The 24,374-nt window shown below is 44.2% G+C and overlaps 1 protein-coding gene across 4 annotated transcripts in view; it reads right to left on the minus strand.

The window, feature by feature from the left end:
- Positions 1-24,374, minus strand: part of rhobtb4 (Rho related BTB domain containing 4) — a 58,904-nt gene that overhangs the window by 26,585 nt on the left and 7,945 nt on the right. For 2 of the 4 annotated variants that reach the window (XM_072664508.1, XM_072664509.1), the window contains one exon: positions 446-647. In XM_072664508.1, coding sequence (XP_072520609.1) covers positions 446-637 — 192 coding nt within the window. In that variant the 5' untranslated portion in view covers positions 638-647. Of the gene's footprint in view, positions 1-445; positions 648-2,505; positions 2,625-2,740; positions 2,843-9,203; positions 9,568-24,374 lie in introns of those variants that run through there. The other 2 variants (XM_072664510.1, XM_072664507.1) reach the window with 2 other exon arrangements.

Below are 24,374 nucleotides of genomic sequence, written 5' to 3' on the forward strand. Positions count from 1 at the left end.
ATTGATGCCCTTATCAAACAATATGAATCATTTTTTAATATAGTGAGTCGTAGAATGTAGTGTTAGGAGTCTTGCCCAAGGACTCTTATTGGTGTGGAGTGCTGAGTTTGCCCAGTTAGGGAATCAAACCGTAGTCTATCACGGGGAAGGCAGTGTTATCCTCCACATTACACTTAATCTACGTATATACACATACGCACACACACTAGGACTGAATGAATTAGTCACTGCATTTGTTCTTTTGAGAATCAACAAAGATTTGCGTCTCATTTTTGCTGACGTAATTCACACTTGTTTTGTTTGTTTGTTTTTTTTTGCTGATGATATTAACGCCCATTTTATGTAGCACACTTCCCTGGGGTTTCTAACAATAGAACCACATTATATTTGTGTACGTTCCAATATGTTATGCAGAATACATGCAACACGGCACAGGCCTACCCACCTCCTGGCACACGCGGTACTGGTCGATGGCCCAAACGGTTGGCACGTGGGTGGCGAGCAGCTGGTACTGGGTGAGAGTGGCGTTGCAGGCGCGGGCGCAGATAAGGCGGGTCTTGCCCACCGCGTTATCACCAACCACCACACATTTTATGGTCTCCACATTAGGCCTTTCATAGTCTGTGTCTATATCCATGGAGAGGGCCCTGAGAACAAAACAAGATGAAGAGGTACATGAGGTGTCAGTGGAAAGGTGACAATGTCAAAGAAAGGTGCATCTCATGGCTGCCCATGTGAATCGTAGAGTGTTGGCTAACACAAATCAAAGGCAGATGGAACCATGAGTCCGGACTATCCTATACACCAAATGTTTACAAACTCTGTTTCAATCAGGGTGCTATTTCTGTCTTCTTATTGCAACAACTAAACAGTTCAGAGAACAGAGGAGCGACAGGGCGGCCTACCTGAGAATCTGCGAGAGCTCAGGCTGCTAGAAGAGCGCAAAGCCCAGTGGCAGAGTTTATTTTGGAAAAGTGCGTCTGGCTCCCATCTGCTACAGCAGATTACAAGAAAGCCTGTGCTTTCATGCACACACTTGCATACACACACACACACTCACCCACCCTGGCATTCATCCACACTAAAACTACATCTCATTGTACGAGAAAGGAGAAGAAAAAAACACAACAACACCACATTACCTTCTTAAAAAGATGTTCTAAGACTGGACTACCGAGCAGCATGAACGGCACATACTGCTGTAACTGGATATCCATGACAACAACAACAACAAAAAAAACCCTGTGCAGGCTCTAGCATGAAAGAGCAGTGAGGGGTAGTCAGCGTTCTTTCTCAGACCAAAGAGAAGAAGAAAAGGATGGAGGAGGTTACCAAGGTGTTTGTAGAAAGAACTGGCTATGCTGAGTCATGAGGTCACTGCGAGTAGGCTAAAACACTGCCGGATGAGGGGTAGAACTATGTTTGAAAGTGGGATGAGAGCATGGTGTTAGTGGGTCATTGGCTCTGTGCCAAATAACTCATTCTAACCGTTTGTGTTTGGGCGCAGTAATACGAATCAAATTACAAAACAAACTGGACTGAGGTTTGAGTAAACATTAGCATCCCCAGCCTAATATTGTGCAGCCACATCAGATTTGACCCCTGCAGGCATGGACTGCACAAGACCTATGAAGACGCTAGCAGCAGATTCTTTAAGTCTTGTAAGTTTCCTACGGGCAGCTCTCCTTTCTTCTCTGGTCAGCGTATTGTTCGTTTTTAGCCTTCTTAGACTCGTTTCCATACTCTTCCAAAGCATCCTTTCAGCATAGGGCCTTGAAAGGCTTTCACTAGTGAGCAGGATATATGTAAATTCTTTTGGGCCGCAAGTAAAATCAGCCCAATCAAAAGTCAGAAGACAGGTAAACAACCGCAGCATCCTCATTTATAAATATCGAGGAGTAACTGATTCAACTGTTTATGTCCGGCATGCACAACCTGTAGCACTCAGTCAAAAAGCCATGCTGCTCATTTCATGCACAGTTAGTATGTGAATCTGCCCTAAGGCTAATTATTCAGTAGCTACATGGAAAATAATGCAACTGGCTGAGTAAAACTTTATTCTAAATAAAGTTTCCTCGAAGTGTGAGGAAATAAATGCAAACCTGGACTTGCAGACTATTTCTTCCAACTAAATGTAAATGCTAAAAATAAATAAATAAATAAATAAATTCTCATGCAAGAAGACGAGCTGCCGCAGAGGAATGCGTTCTATTCAGCAAAGGCCAGAGCTATCTGTATCACGAGTAGTGACGAGCTCAGTCATCCAGCTCCGCTGAGGTTCCAAAAAAAGCTTCTATGAAAGATTGATAGGGCCACTGCTTATTATTCCATTGACAAAGACGTCATTGGTGTGACCTCCGATGCCAGGCTGGGGGTTGTCTAAAAATGGATCCTATTCAGAGAGACACACGAGCCATCTTTTCAGTGCTTAACAATCGCCGGCTCTGCCATTCACGTCTCTCCAGGACGAGAAGGTAAAGACCGTACCGGCTCAGCATCACTCACCACAAAGCTGAAAGAAGGACGAATAAGGCAAAAGATGTTCCAGTCTTCTGTCAGCGATAATCAACTTCTCTAGCATGTACGTGAAGATGGACCTATTTTGTCTTCCCTCTTGTAGACACCTATAAAAAGGTAGCATGGTTTTATATCATGGTTTATCACTGACGCTTCACCTCGCTTCCAAGATCTAATTGCTATTCGCCACAGTAATCAAGAGTGCTTAGAAGAAGCAGCCTACCTTGATGTGTTCATTTAAAAAAAAAAAATCGCCTCTTCCAGAAGTTGCTCAGAAGATCGCTGAAGAGACCTGCTTTCGTGAAACCTTCCTCACACAGGATGAGGGCAACATGTTAAACCGTACTGCCTCTTGTAAGAACTCGGAAGAGCAATAAAGTGGTGATAAGGGCTGGAGATAATGAGTTTAGGACTTGCAGAGCAGAGAACGTGCACAGCAGAATGTAAACCATAGGAGATCGGAAAGCTTTTGGCCTACTTTTCCCATTGACTCAGCTTTATGCAGTTTGCCAATGAGAACAAAGCGCAAATTCAACAAGTTCACCTTGGGTCTAATGGGAGCTACATAAGATAGGAGCATCCCACTGCACTATGTAACGTTTCTTTGCTGTTATTCTCACTTAATCCGGGTCTGCCTGGTCAGAATGCTTGGGGGGATTTCTTCCGATTTAGTGCTTGTAATGCTCGCAAGATGCACGTGGTGGCTGTGTGCTCTGACCGTGTTTATTGAGAATGGAAGTGCAGTGGACACATACACCTACATCTCCCGGCCTCTCCCTCTCTGCAGGCCAGTAATCAGCTTAGAGACAGAGCATCAGAGCAATGTGTGATGTAACCTCACAGCAGACAGTTTCTCAAGAGCGAGAGACAGAGAGAGAGAGAGAGAGAGAGAGAGAGAGAGAGAGCGTGTGAGAGACAATTCACATCTCCCTGTCTCTTTCTGTCTCGGAATAGCAAGCCATGCCGCTGTGTCTGGGACTGAGCAGGGGAAGCGTAACAGGCTAGAGGTCAGCTAAGGCTTTCAGGCATTCAAACATCCTGGCCTTTACTGGCCTCTCTTGGCACCCCTCAGTGAACCAGCGAGCACTTCACACATATACTGGCCCTCGCTGCATGTACACTACCTGAGAAGTCGGCCGAAAGTTCCAGAAACCAGACACCTATCGCCCAGAGTTGAGTTTCATTTCCATCGGCTGACCGACAAGCGCAGCCTCACACCACCGAACACACGCTCGCTTACATTGTGTACAGTACAAAGCCATGTCACCAGAGGTATCAGTGTATTCTGTGATGCTTTTAACTGCATCAGCAATGTGTTCTATATGAGGCTCAATGAGGGAGCGTTTACCATAGAGTTAACCCAGAGACTGGCTTAGTAGTAGCATCTATACATCTATCGATCATGCAGTTGGCTGGCTGAGCATGGGTGGGATGGAGGGTTGGGTCGTTAAAAATGGCATGGCATTAGCACCTACATCAAGACGACAGCCAATTGTGTGAGTCTCGTGACCAATGCGTGTTACTTGGCAGTCTGACATACATATAAAAGAGGTTTTGCCTGTATAAGTCAAAAAAACATGAGTTATGCATTTAAATGGAGGTCATTCATTTTTAGGGTGTAATATTATAGGAGTGGTTAGTGAAAGACAGAGAGCACATATAGTGCAAGGTGATGGTGGGAGGGTGCAGAGAGGGATAGAGTAAAAAAGACATGTATTAAGAGACGAGGAGTGTGGGTGAACGGGGAGAAATACAGAAAGAGAGTGCGCGAGAGAGAGAGAAAGAGAGGAGAAAGACGCCTACTCCATTCACAAACATTCCGCTGCCCACACAATAGGCCTTCTGCTCAATTGAGCTGAGCCAAGCTTGGTTTCTGAAGGCTATATGTGTGTGTCCACTTAGCTAGAGTGGAAAGTATCACTGCCTGTGGATGGACCCAAGTCTTTTTTTTTCGTCCTCTGTTTCAGTAGAAACTATGGAGATTATTTCATTTGACAATTCAGTGGAATAGAAATACACTTACTGCCACTCTGTTTATCTGGGTCTGATCTTCAACATTGCTTTTTTCAGGCTGTTTCTGCTCTCTGTATGTGCTGCACCACTCTCACGCTTGCACTCTCTCTCCAAAAGCAGGACAGTAGATAGACCAAGGGAGACTCACCCCTCCATAGTGCAGTGTGTGTGTGTGTGTGTGTGTGTGTGTGTGTGTGTGTGTGTGTGTGTGTGTGTGTGTGTGTGTTACGTAACGGCTCCAGTGGCAGAGACTGATCCGGCCCTGCCGCCACATAACTAGGATCCAAGACTAGCGCTCTATATCAAAGCACAGCCGTCTGCATGCTGCCCTGAGGGATAGACTCCAGACACACATATATAAATACACTAATGCTCCTATACACACACACACACACACACACACACACACACAGAAAAGTAAACGTACAGATGATGTGACTGTCTAAATGTGGAGAGTACACAGCATGGCTATTTTACGTGTGAATTAAGTGGCTTGCCAATCTGAGCTCATGCCATGTGTTTACTGGGCTGGACTTGCAAAGCAATGCTCCTCAGTGTTTTGGGAGAGGATATGTAAAGACAGCCTCTGCCATAGGCAAGGCAAGTGCAGACTGGTTACATAACTCAATGGCCTGCTAGTAAACAGGTTAAAGAGGAAGAAGCATGCTACGGAGCAGCCAGGATCTTCATGCACTGGCCAATGGAGAAGCATCTAAAAGTTAGGCCAATACAGGGGCATGGGGGGTTGTCAAGCCTTTAACTCTTAAACCTAGCTAACAAGGACAACTGATAATCACCTTCTGTCAACTCTCTTGTAGCAGAAGCTTTAAAGGCTTTGCATGTCTGTGGTTCATCAGTTGACAAAACATCCTCTTTTCCCAAGAGATGTCCACATTTGGAGATGTGAAAAAAATGCATCCGACCCCCCGCTATCTCACTTTCACTGTTGGTCTACATGTAGCTGCATTTGCCTCAACGATTGGTCAAACTTCTTCCCATTACAGCAAATTGGCCACAGCATACAAATGTCTTAATGCTAAAAAAAAAAGGTAGTATTCTTTATATGCAGGCTTATAAAAGTGGCATCTGCTTGCTTACTCTCTTCCCGCCTGACCGCCAATGTTGTCTCAGCATGCTCAACCAGACAAAACTGCATGGACCAAGAGCTAATTAGGGACACCAGAGTAATAATAGTGTAATAGTGTAATAGTCTTAATAATAGGTTGCAAAACGGTACTTGGACATTTGACTGAAATTGACTCTGCCTTTATTTGGTACATACAGGAATTTTCAGTTGATGGGATTCACACATCTCGTTCCAAAAAACTTTATTTTGGCACTCTTAAGAGTGTTGAAGAGGACACAGAAAAATCAAGTGACTCACTCTGTTTTGAGATTTCTCTCCACACCCTTGTAATATATCCGTTAAGCCCCCCCACACAAACGAGCACCGTCTCTACCCCCAACTGCCCCACTCCTTCACCACTGCACACTGTGTGCAAAGACAATGACTGTTGTCTTTGTGGGCACACAATTGCAAAGAGCAAGCAGCTAGGATCAAGACTTTAGTGTACACCCTAACAACCTGCCAAGTAACTTCTTTCCAATGTTTAACCAGCCACTGCAGTCCCACGGGGGGCCTCTGCGGACCTCAGCTGTCAGATGCTCTCCAAACACGACTGCACCTTTGCTCTCCAAGGGAAACTGAGCCAAGGACAGAGAGAAAGGCTCATTAAGGCTGGCCGTGGGCCAAGACTTCTTCCTTTAGTTCCAATGCCCCTGCCAAAGTGAATGCTTTCAGACTGCGCTAGTGGAGGTTGAGTCGCTATGATGATAGGAGACTGATTTTGCTTTCAATTGTGAAATGCCTACAGCTCGAGCAGACTACGGCTTCCGGCTTCAAAACATGAAAACCACCCAGTACATACAATAAGGCTATATGTGGTCATGTGAAGTGCAATGCCAATTATCAGGTTACTCATAAGAATATGAGGTAAAAAAAAAATTACACCACTGCAGATTACCTTACCCAACACTGGAGTTGACATGAGGCCAGCAATTTGGGCTCCTAAGCGCTGGCCTAATCAGTTCGATCCCCTGGTGATGCCACAGCAACACCCGTGGCTGGGAGTCCAAGAGAGCCCAATTTGCATCGTCAGTGTGAGAGTCTGTTGGCTAATGTAACAGAACTGTTACTGCTAATGTTGTAGACAGCACTCTCCGCCATTACCATTAGAACACCACCATCAGAACACCAATTGAGGGTTTCTGCTATGGAAGAATAGCACTCACTCCCTCCAGTACACTTCCAGAGACTCCACACAAAGGCGCACTCACATCGCATTCACTACATTTACTCATGAAAGCATACATAGCACTACCGACCCTCCACTTCATCACCATTTTTAAACATTTTTAAAAAACAAGATCGATTTCTTCATCAAACTGCATATTTGTTTTAGTAACCATCATAAAACATCCACTGCCAGTGAATATTCAATCTCACGCCCTGGAAGAGGCGTTTTTGGAAAGGGCCTGCTCATATAACTGAAGCCGTCACACGTAGGTTGCTGCAGACAAGCTCATTGTTAGTATGTTTAAAGTTGCAAGATGTTTTAGAACGTTGCCTGTTATAAAACAGGGAAGAAGGATGTGCTCAGACTAAGTGAAGAGTGAGGATATTTTCGGATATGCTTATACTTAAGGGATCATCTCAAATAAAATTCTCTCTACCCAAAAAATAAGTCAATGTAGCTAAGTGTAGCTACCTAAGGGACTCTTTTTCAGTCACATAATTCTCTTGCTTTGGCCTCATAGCTCCAGTGCAAACCAAAGAAACATACTCCGGACACTAAACAGCCCTGCTCATGTTTAAAGCACATTGACTACTGGATACATTTGACTTGTGATGTTTGTAGGTATCTGTTGAGTAGGATGTACATTTTGTATCTAGGTATCCATACTGATTTCTGTATTTTGCAGTATCTGAGCTTGGAGATATCTTTGACCTTTGTCTGTTCATACTAGCGGCATCGCTCTGAATTAAAATTTAAATGTAAATGGCCATGGGCAATGTAAGCCATGAGCATCGCTAACATGCATCCACAAAATACACTGCCACTTTGTTTCTGGTTTCTGAAAACAAACAAAACAGGCAACTATGATAGTCTATCAGTAAAGTGTAGCTCCTCAGGCCTTCCCATAATGTCTTATTAAAGCGCTCTACAAGAACTGCTTCCCACACGATCTTCACTGCTGTCCAAACACCTCCTATAGTGGTTGGATTTTTCTTCTCTGCACATTTTCCGACACTGTCCCACTCAAACTCTCCCAACTGTTACATTTTGTGACATTACCTGAACTTCCTCACTCTTGAGAAAGCCAATTCATCCCACCATTTGATGAGTGTGGTGCCTTGCATTATGGTCTTGTTGGTGAATCAGGTCATTTTTTGCGGATCTTTATCAAAACTGATCCCATCAGGACCATCCGCTCAAATCAGCTGCTAAAACATCAGTGTAGACTATAGGACACCTTTCTCACAAATGCATTCAGCTACTTTATGATGCACCAGTGGCTCACACAGATGTGCAAATGCACACACTCAGCTTGTCTAGTCCTTGTAGAAAATTATTACCAACATATGAACCTATATGGTACCGTGCCTAATGCCAGGGTGGGGCTAGAGAGGTATAAAGCCCCCCAGCATTGAGCTGCGGAGCAATGGAACAGGGTTCTCTGGAATGATGGTTGATGCTCTGTCCAACACTTTTGGAAGGAGGTGGGGAGTTGGGGATGAGACGGGATGGTGATCATCAAACATCCGGACTTGCTGAATGCAATCAAACCCTAAATACCCTTGATTTCATAACAAACAACGAACGAGCAGGTGTCCCAATACTTTTGCCCATACAGTGTAGGTACGCTCTTACAAATAACAGGTGCAATTTACCAATTTCACCCTCACTTCTTCCATGGCATCGCCCAAAGAACCCTTGGTAACATCTTTTTTGGTTTTAGGAGTGTACCTACCGTGTACATATATCTGAGCAATCCGTTTGAACTCAAGCCAGAGCCAGTGTTTCAAGAGATTACATCAGGTGAATAGGTGTAGTGTGAAACATCTGTGGGCAGCCATTGATAACCCACCCCTCTCAACAACACCACCACCACCACCACCCCATTCATATTTCCAAGCTGCAACAATCCTGTATTCATTGAGAACGCGTTTCATTGAGAAACCCTAATGAGCAGCTCTCTCAGCTCTCTCGGTAAGAGGATTTCTCGCCTTAGACATAGAAAAAGATTAACTAAGCTACGGAAACGTGTGTGTGTGTGTGTGCAACCACGGCTCCTTCTGCTGCAACCGTGAGGAGCAGAGATGCAGCAGAGCGGAGTCGAGCCCATGCGCGCCAACGAGGCGGGGAAAAGGAAAAGAGAGAGAGAGAGAAAGGGAGAGCGAGATACAGGTACTGTGGCACTTGTACGCGGAGGAAGCATAGCAACACAGTCAAAGAGCTGCGTTTGCGGCCATACATGGAAACTCAGGCAGGGCTACAGAGTAGTTCCCGCTACTGCCGTCGCTCTTGTATCGTGAGGAAAAACATGTGACCCGTCCCCAACACCGCTGACACCCCCCCACCTCCCTCCCTCCCTCCCTCCAACCAGCCTACCTTCCGACGGTTCCGGAGTTGACCCACATGCCAGTCCGCTGGTCGTCCGCTCCCAGCTCCCGTTAAACCGGGGCCGAGGAGGAAGAGGAGGGGGTCAGAAAAGCTCGAACCGACTCTACAAGCCCACACTTCACTGCGAAGACCCCCCAGGACTAGCTCAGCTCTGCTCAGCTCTGCTCTGCTCTATCTCGCCCCTGTCACGACGGAAGGAGGCATCTCCGCTTTGAGCGCACTGAAGAACAGAAGTTCTGCTTCTGCACAGAAGTGCTCCTCACTGCACCTTTACTCCACTTTAAGCTTCTTTAGCTTCAGATTCTGCACACCTGTGTAGAAACATGTCGCTTTTTGGCGTGAGTGAGTGAGTGAGTGAGTGTATGCGTGCGTAAAAGGGGGGGGTCTCGTTTAAGTGTTATTGTTTCCACAGCTGATTTCGCCTCCTGTCACGCCCCTCCGTCTCTGCGTCACGCCGACGGAGCTCCGCCTGCGCCTGTGACGCCCGGGGGCAGCGCAGCCAATCGCGTCCACTCGCGGCCACGGCCCCGCCCGACAGCTCCACAAAGCCCCGCCCTCTTCTCTCCGGAGAGTCTGGCGCCTAGTTAACTCGTGGCGTGCCGGAGCCAAGCCCAAACGCGCCGGTTATACAACTGTAGAATATTATACTGGTTATTTAGGGCTTTCAGAGCATTAAAATTACATACACTCAAATATTTAGAGTGGTAGCTTTATTAGAGTGTATATTTATACAGGATATTTTTTATTTTATTCATGGGTTTTGCTCAAATTTGCTGCAAACAAGTGAGGGGGGGGGGGTTGTTTTGGACTCTTCTTAAAATAGGTCTTTAAATAGTCTATGAAAGCCTGAAAGTCCTAAATATAAAACCCTATGTTCAATTTAAAGTCTCCTGTGAGGCATGCAGGAACTGCCTATAAAGCATGGGTGTACAACTCCAGTCCTGGAGAGCTGATCTCCAGCAAAGTCTGGAATTTAAGCAGGAAAATCACCTGTACAGAAATCTGTCCCTCCAGGACTACAGTTGTGCACCCCTGCTATAAAAGATGGACCATCTGTGTCTGCACATGCATTTTAGACTGATCCCAGAACGGAGGTGTTTGGGACTGCTGTTGCAAGCTGGAGAACGTCCAGAAAAATAAGATGCAGACACTTGTAAAATAGGGTCAGTTTGTTTTTAGAAGAGTAAAGACTTAAAAATAGCCCATGCTATTTGCCTGTCTGTGCCATTTAGGCAGCACATGTTAAGAACACTGACCTCTACTGGTTTGTCCGTGTACAATATTCCCAAATTGAAATAATCAGCTTCACTCTGTTCCACAACAATGTGCTACAACAAACAGCTCATTTGTAAATTGCGGGCACTGCTATATATATTTTATATATATATATATATATATATATATATATATATATATATATATATATATATATATAAATAAAAAACATGTTAAAGAAAAAATGTCCATGCTTAAAAGGTCCACTGTGAGGCAGTGTGATCAGGCATGATGTCATAGCCTACAGAGTGGCAGCAATGTCAGTCCCAGGCCTGTTCCCACACTTCAGTCAATGCAGGCCTTTCTGCCGTCCATCTGAAGCCCAGCTGGACACTAGCAGGCATGGCAGTGCCAGTACAGCAGCCGGCCCTGAGAAAGTGATGCCCCCCTGGCCCTTTCTGGCGAGCCCAGAAAAGAAGGATAGATGAAGGAGGGGGATCAGGACCAGGGGGTCAGAAGAGGGAGGGCAAGTGAGCACTGGGACTGAAGGCCGTCTATAAAAAGCGGTTCAGTGAAGTAGTGTTTGCTTTAATATACGGCACAATCTAAACTAGGCCATACAGATGCGAAGGGCACAGAGACAAATAGGTCTGCGAGCTGAGCTCCGTCTGGACGGACGAATGGTAAGCCTGGGAACCATTAAGAGATGGCTCCTCCAGGGGTGGGGTGGGTTTGTTGTTGTGCCGTGCTGTGGACAGTAGGTCATGGACACAAGCACATACACACACGCGCACACACACACACGTTAAAAAAACTCTTCCTCTAAAACATCTACTCATGCAAACACACCCCTCTGGTATCTGTTACATCCACAAATCCCCCCCCCAGCAAGCCCTTCTTCCTTAGACGCACACATATACACACCCACAGCCAATCCGCTATTCCAGGCTCCCCAGGCACAGAAGGGGCAGGCAGACCGATGGCAGAGTTGTTGGCTAATTCGAGTCTGACCCCTGCTGTGTACTCAGCCGGGCCTGATCCACTCACCCCAGCCCAGCCCCAGACTGCAGCTGCCTGTGCAGCACCTCCTCCTACCACAGTGGTGTGCAGGATATTTTTGCAACAGCCTCAACCTCATCCTCATCCCTCCAGTAAAGGGGTTTCTCACCGCAAATCAGTGTCTGTAATCTAGTGGTTCTCAGTCAGTGCTCATGGCCTACCAGACAGGGCCAACAAACCTTTACCCAGTGTTCTTAATGGTTTAATTCTGGTGTGTTCTAATAGAGGAAAATGTGGACCATTTGGTTAAGGCCTTAAGGAAAAGTTGGGGAAACTGTTAGTAGCTTCACCCAACATGAATGTCTAAAGTAAGTACTTGCAACACCAGAAGTATAACCATGGTGAGCTGAGCCTAAGCCTACCCTTAAGAAATATGAAGTCCCATTCCCAAGCTCTGTCTTATTTTCTTGACCATGCAATCACTGCTTTGCAACCATTGCTATCTGCCATAGCCTTTATTAATTCACCATTATTCCAGCAGGCCAAAAGATGTAACCTGGGTACCATAAAAGCCTTAAAAACAGAAAATTCCAAAGAACAAGCAAACAAACTAAATGCTTACTTTATCCTCCTCCTTTTCCTGCGAAGAGGAAATGAAAAAATGCTGTTTGTGTCAAAAATGTCAAAAATGCAGTGCATCAATTGAACAGAAGTAGATATAAATGTGTCTTTAAGATCTTGCCCGCCATGGCAGTAGCTACGCTTTAGCCTAGAATGTTTGACGGGTTTGAGTTTTGAGCTTGCTATGTTGTTTTCCCCCACTGTGTGATTTAAACCCCTTTATGCCATCCTTCGTTGGAACAATTTGTGCCAGTCACAAACAGACACATGCTTGTGGTGAATGTATCCCAAAAATCCACCTTGGTGGCATTTTTTTCAGGCCCAGCCAGGTATATCTTCTTTCGCCCTGTTTCTCTGGTAAAGGCAGACAAAAATCATATATTAGTTGCAAGAAAAAGTAGGTGAACCATATGGAATGGAACTTTATCTAATTCACTATTACAGACAAACCCGATGTAATTAAACTAATAACAAATAGTTGTAATGTTCATGTATTTTATTGCGCACAATAAGGAACCATCCACAGTGCAAGCTAGAAAAAGTAAGTGAACCTCTGTGTTAAAGACTTCTTCAAGAGCTGAATGGTCAAATGTTGTTGTTTTTTTTGTTTACATTTTGGGTGCTATGTAGAGCCCTGTTTGCTAGTGTAGATGTTATCACAATATTGGGGCTTGGAGGCGGACATAATTGCAGGTATTTCATTAAACATAAAACCAAACATAGCAAAACAGGATCTTAAAAAACACAAACTGGAGAACAAAACAAAACACTGGGAGACTAACAAAAGGAACCAAAACACAAGAACCAGAGCAAGACTGAACAGGCCAAGCCAACAAACTGTAAACTGCCACAAACACACATGAACATGAACAAGACCAAGAAACACTGGAACAATGGAACGACTAGCGAACAAGACCAACAAGCAACATTTGAGACCAACAAGAGGGCGGGGCTACAAAGGAGACACAAGTGGGAACACTAATGGCAAGGTGGGGCTAAGGCAGAGACAAGATACAAACATAAACAGAGCCATGTGCTGATGTGCACACGGCAGGGCAAAACAGACACACAGACCAGGAAGTTATCTTGTTACCATAGCCCCACCTTGCCATTAGTGTTTCCACCTGTGTCTCCTTTGTAGCTCAGTAAACCATAAAGTCTTCAAACTAAAGCAAATGCTATTTATCATAAAAATATCACATTACCCTGACGGCACAGGGGTGATAGTTACATTACCTAGACAAAAGAGAGGCCAACACACACGACCTTGCAATCTAATGTCCTACCCCGTCGTCATTCAGTCATACGAACTAGGTCGCAGGTAGGTCAATCCTTTTCCTCTCACGTGGAGGAGGAGGCAATTTGGGGAGCTCAAATTCAGCGGGACCATCTGAGGCAGGTACACACAGGTTCTGTAGCATATCATTGGCTCATTAGACATGTGATAGGACTGGAATGAGAACGGCTGTTGAGGTTGAGGTGTATGGTTTTGGCTCCACGGTACTGAGATACTGCCACACGTTTCCTGAAGCACATGCAGGAGGCTAAGATATGGAGAAGAGGAAGTGGTTTTGTGATATCAGGGGCATGGTGCTGCCCATGTGATCAGTGTGTGTGTTTGTATGTGTGGACAGGACATCCAGACTAGATAAGACTAAACAAAACAGCGGCGATAAACGTGGAAAGAGCAGAACAGGGAAAGTATGCAGGAAATGGCCATCAAGAAGAAGCGAGGACCAAGCAGCAGACAGAGTGGAAAGAGAAGAAGGGAAGGAAGAGGAGAAACATTTAGAGTACAAATCAGCAGAGGGTGTGGAACAACGAGGGAAGGAGCATCAGTAGGGAACAGAAAGGAAGATCCAGCAAAGCAAAATCAAGGCTCTGAAACTAAGGTGGTCCACACAGGAGAAGAGAGGGAGGAAGAAAGGAGGTGTTAAGGAAAAGAGGAAGGGGATCGGCCCATGGGGAGGAAGAGTTGGAGTGTGTAAGAGAGAGAGAGAGAGAAGAGAGCCTGGGATGAACTGAACTCAACTTGTTTTTCCCCGGTTTTCTCTCAGCGTGGTTGGGACAGATTTATCCATGATCAATATCAAGCTCTCCAAGTATGTCAGGACTGTGTGTCCAAGCTGGCCACCAGTGTATGTGATCTAGCCCACTGTTCTGATTCATCTGACGCAATCACAGCATGAGACATCATGGACGGACAGTCTTATTCATAACAAATACAGTATGTACTGTATGATGCCTCGTTTTATGTTGTGTGTACCTTGGTCATGCTGGATTGTGTTGGTCATGTAGGGCAATACTGATCCTAAATTGTCACCAGGTGTCAGAAATGAAAGGGGAAATGAACCTGGGGAATAACCACAGTTAGGGTAATGTAATGTAGCTGACAACTTTGTGGAACCAATGAAGGATGTACTTCATTACTGAGTATCATTCAAATTACAGGACTGGGTAATTACACACTTTGACATGTTGACATGTTCCCTATACAATAATAACAAACATTTAGGCTGCTACTACTGAGTTTAGTTATACAACATGCACCATATGGACAAAAGTACTGGGACACCACCTCACTTGTTGTTTATTCTGAAATGATGCTTTGGATGATCACCACCCCACCTCATCCCAGAAGTATTGGATGGAGCACCAGCCATCATTCTAGAGAACACCGTTCCACTGCTCCACAGCTCAGTGCTGGGGGGCTTAATATCCCTCTAGCCTACACCTGGCATAAGGTTAATGTTTATCTGCTTCAGAGAGTCCTATTCTATTGGCAATTCTCTTCAGGAAAGATGAGGCAAGCTGTGTGTGCGTGCATTTGCACATCTGTGTCAGTGATGGGTGGAACTTAAAGTAGCTGAGTACATTTATTAGTAGGGGTGTCCACAAACATTTGGACATATAGTGCATGTTACACTAGCTAATTGCAGCTAGCAAGTTACTGTACATTTCACAGTGTTCATTTTACAGTCCTGGTCAGAGAGCTGGTCTGGTCAGAGTCACTGGGCTCAAGGCAGAAACTATGCTCTTGGACAGGGCACCAGTCCATCACAGGGAACCACACACACCCTTTCTCTCACACACTCAGTATAGTATAGCCAACTCACCCACCATATATGTCTTTGGGGGAGGAAGACAATTGAAATTTCTCAAATGTACTCTTCTGATTTCTTTAACTGGGCAATTGTTTTTCTTTAAGCTCTATTACTGTTACATCACACAGCCTGACATACAAACCAGTGTGTGTGTGAGTGTGTTTGGATCATTATTTACCCCAAGCACATGTCAGGGCTGGGAGCTGTGTGCTTCTGAAATTGGTGTCAGTGCATGCGGTGAAGCAGTGGGGCAGATCGGTTGTGGAAAAGTGCCTTTGGCCTCAGTGATATGAACCAGGTCCCCAAGAGTACTGTCAGCACACACACATTCATTGAAAAAAACACATACACAAACACACACACATCACAGTAGCATCCAAAAAAAACTTGCTCCCTGTCTAATGCATAGCCTCCAATTCTTCCCTGCTAGTAGACCTTCTCATCTCCAGACCCCTTCCTCCACTCTCACAGTTCTCCAGTGCATCTATGCCGGCTTCTAAGAGCAGCACTGTGGAGAATGCAGTCCTGCTGTTGCTCATGCAGCTTCAGCGGCCTCCCCGAGCCCCAGCGCTAATAAACCAGCACGGGTGATGGAGCTCTGAGGGAGTATGGAAGGCAGGAGGTGCAGCGGGGTCAGCAGATGCTTTGCATTCTTTAGTGGCATAAAGCTGCTCTGATGGAGATGGATTGAGCTTAGTGGAGCTCCATGGATGGCTAGAAACCTAGATTTAAAAGGGCCTCCTGAATGCCTGAACATTCAATTTCCAGTGGCAGGTTCATCAGGAGTGTGTGTTGTCATTGATGTTACCGCAGGGGTTCCAGGTTTTGGTCCTGGAGTAGAGCTGTCCTTCAGATTTTGGTTTCATGGTTATCACAACTAGAAGTTAACACAGACCTTATGAGCTTTCTGAGTTTAGCCAAACAAGCCACTGAGATCAATTTAGTGGCTGCATGGTCACCATCTCTCAAGGTCAGTTCTACTCTAAAAAAAAAAAGTCTCATCCACTAGGACGGTAGTGACAAAGCCTGATTGCAGACCACTCGACACAGGAACCTGGACACATTAGATAATGTTCTCAGCAGATTGTTCCCCAGAGGTTGAACTTGAGACTCTTTAAGCCCAGCCAGCTAAAGTGAAGAGGCTAATCTCATTAAGGCTTGACCCAGCTGCTCCAGCATTAAGGCTTAATCACAGGACAGACGCTATGGCTGAGTACCTGAACGTCTAATTTAGAGCTCCAGACTCTCTTCAGATAACAACAGATTTGCCCATGAAGGAGTTGTAGGCTTTTCGCAGATGCAGAGGGTTTAGATTCGGAATAATAGCATTATATTATTTGTTAATCTTTACAATCTTTACTTGTGTAATTGGCTTTTGCATGGTGCTATGGCAGAATGCTGTAATATACAAGACATATTCCAAACATTACCATGCATGCTGTAAGATCAACCTCAGATGACCCAGATGAGTGTTCCAGTGCATCACTGTACATCCTGTCTGTACTGTGCAGGCCTAATGGTCACACTGTAAAAAATAAATACATTCAGGCCAACTGAAAATGGTAAGTTAACTGATTACACAGCATTGATTATTAGTTTAAGCAGCAGTTGTCCTACCCCACATTATTACTGCATCTCAGTTTCATCAACAATACATATCGAATCTGAAGAAACGTTAGAAATTGCGTTAGAAATATTAAAATGATTTTTCCATTTTATCCATCTGTAGGTTAGAACGTCCCTTACCACAAGGGAGGAGGCCTTCCTACTCAAGACATGACAACCATATTCACCATTAGCCTCTGCCTTTACCCATCCGTGCAGTAATCACACACATACACACTAGTGATCAAACACCCACAGTTATATCAGTGAGCACGCATGCCTCAGAGCGGTGGGCAGTCATTTCTGTGGAGCCCGGGAAGCAGGGAGGGTGAAGGGCCTTGCTTGAGTTTCCAACATTGGTAGCTTGTTGAGCCCGGGTATTGAACCCACAACCCTGTCATCAATAGCCCAGTCACTGGTGTTTTTTTTTTCTGGATCTGGGGCGCTTGAAGGTTGTTTCTGAGCCTGGGAGCGGTCCTGAGGTCCCCCAGAAGTCTGTGGTCTGGGGTTAGTTTTAAGTGTTCCCCTGTTGTGCATGGGAAAGCTAGTCGCTCCTGGAGTCGCATGTGGATTTGTGTGATTGTTTTTTTTTTTGTCACGTGACTGCATGGACTTATCGCCTGCATGGGTTAAAACCTTCTCCTACATCAGCGGCTCCTTGTTTGCAGTGTTGAGTGTTTGCATCCAAGGAAAATCCTGCCATTTTGCAAAAACGCACAAAGATAAGAAACATTGTAAACTGCTCAATCGATCCACGGTTCGAATGGAATTCTTCTGTGTAAAACCAAACCAGGGAAAATGATCCCCTCCCTCGACTTCTTAAATTTCCTACATAAAGGGAAACTTTTGACTAAGCTAAGCTGAATTAGCTGGAAAAAAACATACATTACAGAATTTGTAGATGTTGGAAGTTGGCCCGCCTATACATTTTTTAGAGTGCAAATAATGTCTGTAATATCTATCAAAAACAAGGGCTAGCATGTCACTGAGGTCAAATACCAAAGCCAACAGCTCAACCCAGCCAGTGTATTATGGTCAGAAAAAAAACACACAACCCTAGGTCTCTAAAAAAAAAAAGCACACCACAGGGTTGCATGATGTAATTTCTGTCCTATTTTGCGTGCCATGTGACAGAAAGCTTGTCCAAACACCTGCACCGAATGCTTTCACAGCCTACTGGGTACCGAGACGCTACATTTATTGGAACGTGCCTGGTTTATGTAGCTGATTTAAAATCAGTTGGCAGAATGCTGGTGAGGTCAGCTGAAGCCGAGAAAAATGTTCCTGAATCAGGCTGGAAAAACAGCATCTTTTTTTTTTCCAGCCAATTCTCATCAATCTCTGTCCTGAGATGCAGCCCGGGCTGCTTCAGCAGGCCATTACTGAGCATTTGCACTTATGCGTTAGTTGCAGGAATGTTGGAATGTTCTTAACCTGTCAGAGCTTTAGATAAATCTTCACTAGCCCTCACACTTTGATGTGTAAGCACTTCTTTAATACTAGAATAATAAAAGGAGAGCTCTGTAAACAAGGGAAAGGGAGAAAAGAAGAGTGGGCCATTTATAATCCAAGGGTTACTTATGAAAGCTAAAAATAACGGTGCATGAAGTCAGTCACTAAAACTGGAGGTTATTTGAGAGTTCTCAGAAGCGAAACATTTCTTGGCTGATTTGGAAAGTGGCCTTCTTGTAACTAGTACCCCAAATGCAGCCAAGTCAAGTTTGCTTTATGTTGCTTGATTTGGTTCTTTATTTTCAATTGAAGCTACTCGACTAATGTAGTAATAGAAGTACTGGAAGCAGATGATCTCCAACACTGTGCAAACTGCACACCTAAACCATCTAGTTGTCTCAAATGGTCATACTGACTTTTGTATTTGGTAGTATTTAAGCTTAGAGGTCTCTTTTGGATCCTAGCTTTTACAAACTAGCCAGGGATTCTTTCGGAGTAAACAGTGAAGCACTTTTGTAAGTTGCTCTGGAGAAGAGCGTCTGCTAAATGCCTCACCTGACATTCAACTAACGTTAAACTGAATATCTATTAACCCCTTAAAAAGCATATGGACTTCTACTAAAAAAGAATAGCCTCACCAGTTTGTACAGAATTCCCTGTAGTTACTGAAAAATACACCTTAGTGTGTAATAAGCCTTTCTGCATTAAGGGGTAAATGCAACTGAACTCATTGAAGTTGAATAGTATTCAGGGAATACTATGTGCAATATCCCACCCCCATGTGCAATTAAGAGTCTTTTGCTGTAGATAATATTGTTTATTGCTTTTTTAATTCTTATTTATATTGTGTATATAGTGTAAATTATTTATCTAAATTTTTGTAACTGAGTGTCCTGCTATCCCTTTCTGCTGTTACACTGTGAATTTCCCCACTGCGGGACTAATAAAGGACTATCTTATCTTATCTTATCTTAAATGACTGTCTATTGAATGTAACCACCTATTCCTAACCTTAACCTAAAACTAAAAGGCTATGGTTAAGGTTAGTGTTAGGGTTAGGTGCAGGGTTAGATTCATTAGACAGTCATTTATGTTCAACTTAGAGTTCAGCTGCATTTAATACATATTCACTTAGATGTCAGGTGAGCATCTATGACGCATCTACAATGGACCACCCAAGTAAACTGATCCTGTGGAGTCATCTCAAACAGACTTGTTACTCCACAGCTCTCCCTTTGAGTATAAACACACAGTGAACACATCTCACTCCTAGTACAAAGCATCCTGTATTCTTATTTTATGTAAAGAAAAAAAAAACTCTAGAGACAGAGAGGGTGTGGAGAGGGTGCAGGAGGAGGAGGAGGAGCAGTACTGCACAAACAGGCTGATCAAATACAAGGATCTGCCAAGCCAAACACCTCCGGAGCTCAGGTGAACGCCAAGCCAGGATTGGGCCGTCGACCTCTGGGGGGGAGGGCAACGGGGTTGTCCACACAGCCCTACTTTTCTCTGGGCTTGTGGTGACCTTAAGAGCATGCACATTTAGAGGTGGTCAATAGGACAGCAAGCTATTGCTATTGTGATATTGCCTTTCACAACAAACGAGCACCATGCCTAATGCCACTCCTGGTTAGAGGGGTATAAAGCCCCCCCAGCATTGAGCTGTGGAGCAGTGTAACTGTGTTCTTTGGAATGATGGATGGTGCTCCTTCCAATACTTTTGAGTTGGGGAGTTTAGGATGAGGTGGGGTGGTGATCATCCAACATCAGGACTCTCCTCTTGTCACTGAATATAATCAAAACCTCACAGCAGTGCTCCAAAATCTAGCAAGTCTTCCCTGGACAGTACAGACAGTTCCTCCAACAAAAGAAGAAGGACTTTTAATATCCTTGATGTCAGAAGAAACAATGAACGAGCTGGTGTCCCAATACTTTTGTCCATATAGTGCATGCCTATAAGCAACAACAACCAGTATATGGGTATTAGTCTATAGTTAAGTGATCTTTTTTATTCATTCACTGTATACTATAAATACACTCACCGAGCACTGTAGGAAGACTCTAAACCTACTAATCAGACAATCGTGTGGCAGCAGTGCAATGCTGAAAGTGTGACAGGTAGGTATAACTATGCATAGTTATACCTAAGTATAGTGTATATTTAAGTGCTTTTATTATGCTGCTCTCTTGTTTGATTTTGCTGCTGCAAAAACTGACTTTCCCTGGGGATAAATAAAGTGATCTGTCTGTCTGTCTGTCTGTCTGTCTATCTATCTATCTATCTATCTATCTATCTATCATAGGCTTAATGGTGATAGGCAATTGTATTGTCCTTGTCACAATCGTGTTTCACTTCTTTCAGCTAAGAACAGAAGGCTGAGTCTGCAGTGGACACAGGAGTAGCAAATATGGACAGCTGAAGACTGAAAAAGACAATCTCAAGCAGATTTAATGAACACAACAATGACTTCAGAGCTCCTCCATGGCCTTCCCACCAGATCGGAGTCTTATATAGCACCTTTAAGATTTGGTAATATGAGAGAAAATCAAACATAAAAATACTACTGAAAAAATCTGTAGGAATTGAAAGGAATGTCTTTCACAAAGCCTGTTAGCCAGCTGTATCACTGGGATGTTCTCACAGGCCTCACATTGTAGGCCTGTGGAGAGAGCAGAGCTTTCTAGACTCTGGAGAACAGAGAAGGAGGCCACTGTTTGACTCGGGTCTTGCTTTTTCAGTCGCATTCTTTTCTGTGTTGATCGCTTTCTCTTTCTTGTTCTGTCTGTCTCTCTCTCGCACACGCACGCTCTCTCTCTGTCTCTCCCTCCCTCCCTCTCTGTGCGCGTCTGACTCCGTCTCTCTTGGGATAGGGGCTTTCAGTGCAAACAGGAAGGGGCTTTGTTGGGATGACTGTGGAGTGTTGACTGGGTGATGCTGTAACTGCTTTGGTATGCCTCTCCATACACTGTTTAAAAATGTGGAGGAGAAACATGCACGATAGGAACAGGCTTACAAACGTGAGGACTGCCATGCATGCGTGCATTTTGCAGGGGTGTTAAGCCATCTGTTTTTTACCCTGCGTGAACATTTCGGCATAAATGAACCAATAGGAGCAGCTGATGCTTGACTGGAATAAGAGTTCAATTTTATTAAAAGAGGTTTTGCAGCAGTGATGATATATAAATACAACATTTAGAGACAGTAGGTCATAGGTTAAGCCTACACACACACACACACACACACACACACTTCTCTGCCTTGTATCCTGCAGAACATTTCAAACGTCAAATCTAAAAAGCAATGGAAAAATCTATACTGGTTAGCTCTGCTGGCGCTGGCATTAGCCACCTCACACTGTGACTGCGTCATACGTGTCACTCTGATGACAGTTTATCAGTGATGGGAAAAAAAACCAAAACCAAAACCAAGAACACTGAAAGCATGGATTTTATGGGTTCTCTGAAGAATAAAAAAATTTTAATAGGTTAAAAAGCAGTGCCCCAAATCTAAACTGCAGGGTAACCCCATTTACACCTGGTCATGTCATGTGACTAGTATGTGTGTTGTATCCTGATAAAATATCAGGTAAGCTGATGTGTCTTCTTGCTTGAAATATTACTGTAAAGGGAAGTGATGTGAAGACACTGTGGCATTAATGTGTGTGTCGCCCAGCATTGCTACTGTGGCATTAGCATCACTACCGCAGTGTTTGCACCGCTATGGACCCTTCACATCTAAAAACTGGCAAACATGTGGTCTACATCTTAAGGCTCTGAGAGCAAGGCTTGAGTTCTTTACCATGCTAGGTCCGACAGCACTGCAGAGGGTAACCACATGAAGACCTGACAAGTACCACATGGTGCAGGGAAGCTGATTGCTAGGCAAAAAACTAACTGTAGCAGACGCTACTACAGTCTCTTTAGCTAGCTAAAAGCACACCGTACCAACTGGACACCAAGTGGACCCAGAGAGGACAGCAAAAAATTACAGCAATTACAAGGTTCTTGTTCCTAGAAACTATGATATGCTACACTATGTGGCTATTGTGAGCTGCTGTGGTGGCGTAAACCAGATAATCAAAGCAGAGTTATTTAGTTTTTATGAGCCCGTCCAAACACTGCCAAATAATAGGCTTGTAAAGCAGCAAATAGGCTTGTAAAACTGCATCACCCAAACCAAAGACACGTTTACTATTAATACATCACAAAACAACTTAAAATACTCTGTAATCCCATTCTACAGCACCTTTAATTAGCTATACCAGACTCAGCTGACTGAACCTCCTACACTTAATGTGGGTCAGTGACCACAACTTCATATTTATTTAATCATTAATTGAAAGCAGCATTACAGGAATGCACACAACACTACCAAACACAAGTACCTGTATGAAAAACTACGAAATATTCAATCTCATCCAAGAGAACGTCACAGGACAGTAATGGGAAGGAGTGTGGCCGTGGCCTCTCGGTTTCAGCTGTTAGGAGTATTATAAAAATGCCACAAGAGCAACTCCCAGCTTGCAGCAGCCGGCCAGGCAACGCCTGAGGTAGCACGTAGCAGGCTGCGGTTCAGGGTCCCCCCCCCGATGACTCACGTGGTGTGTCAGCATGGTTGCATCAGTGTTTTATATTTTGCAGTCTGGTGAGGTCTGTAATTTGCACCTCCAGAAAAGCAGGTCCATTCTAATTACATTATGGTGAAATTTACACTCTGGCTTTGGGTCAGTGGTGACTCCGCAGGTGGGCTGCATTGCAAAGAGCTGACTTATGCATGCTGGGGCTCGATTGAACTAGGATTCTGATGGGATTCCAGCGCAAGTTGCGCTGTTGTGATACTAAGTCAACCGGAGAGCAGTAGTCAAGCTTTTGGTTCTTTCGGTTGTTTGTGTAGGAATGTGATGGACTCCTTTCATAACCTTAGGAGGGGTGACTGACTCTGGACTGGTAATACACCCAGCAAAAAAGGAATGTGATTCATTCTTTTCCTTATTTGTACCACTCTGTTTCTAGTCGTTCCTCTACCCTTTTTCGTTCCTCATACTCACTTGCGCTCATTCATTCACACACGCACGCATAGAGGTTCTGTTAATGTGGCTTCTTAATTCTGATTTAATGAGTCCCACCCTTTGCTGAGAAAGCCTTATGAGAACATATTAGACATTAGCCTAAACTTATTGCGCTCTTAAATCCTGAACTTCAAAAGCATGTTGTATCATCCAGACAAGTAAAGCTGGAGTCCAAGTTAACCCCATCGAAGACATCGCCCCTTTCCTAAACAGCGCTGTCACAGTGTTTCAGTTGGAGATGTTGTCTGCACTCTGTGATGTTGACTTTGGATCTGGTTCCTCTCTCCCACTGATCTTACGTAAGCACTGTAGGTCCAAAACTGGATACTTGATCTCAGCCTCTGTCTATTCCCTGAAAGTGTCATGCAAGCTGGCCTTCCATGCTGTGTTTCTGGGTCAGTATCAGTTATCAGGAGAAGAGGAGAGTGTAAATGCTCTGGTTCCAACACAGAATGAGAAGCTATCTCAGAGGGTGAAAGGCCTAGAAATTTGTTCAAATGCTCCAGAACCATCTTCTAGATCAAGGGTCAGGTTTTTTTTTCTGTCTTGGCACCAAAGTAGTGGAACTTCCCATGGATGTTCGCTGTCTTCAAACACAGACTGAAGATCCTCCTGTTCCAAGAGCACCTAGGCAAAGTGTAGTGCTGAGTATTGTGGTCTCCATACTGACTTTTGTATTTAGTCGTTTCTGAGCTTGAATCTTGGATCCTAGCCGAGACAAAGTAGCTAAGGGTATTTTCGGAGTCAACAGTGAAGTACATTTGTAAGTCTTTGGATAAGAGCATCTGCTAAATGCCTTCAAAAATGTTCTCAACTAAAGGTCCAGAATGTTATATTGTCTACCTTGATTTGTGATTCAGTGCCATATCCTGTGTTTTTCCTGTGAGTCAACGATTGAATGTCAATCAAATTACCAAATCACAAAGACAATATTACTGTCAGTTTTCACACTGAACTGGACGAATTATAAATATCAAATAATCAAAATAAAGGTTGTTCTCTAATTTGAAGTAAAACTGAAAAATAAAACAATGCTTTTGAAAAAAATGTTCATCTTAAAATGCTTAGTAAACAGAGCTTAGTAACTCGTCTCG

This window comes from Salminus brasiliensis, chromosome 20, assembly GCF_030463535.1.
Source record: "Salminus brasiliensis chromosome 20, fSalBra1.hap2, whole genome shotgun sequence".
NCBI lineage: Eukaryota > Metazoa > Chordata > Actinopteri > Characiformes > Bryconidae > Salminus > Salminus brasiliensis.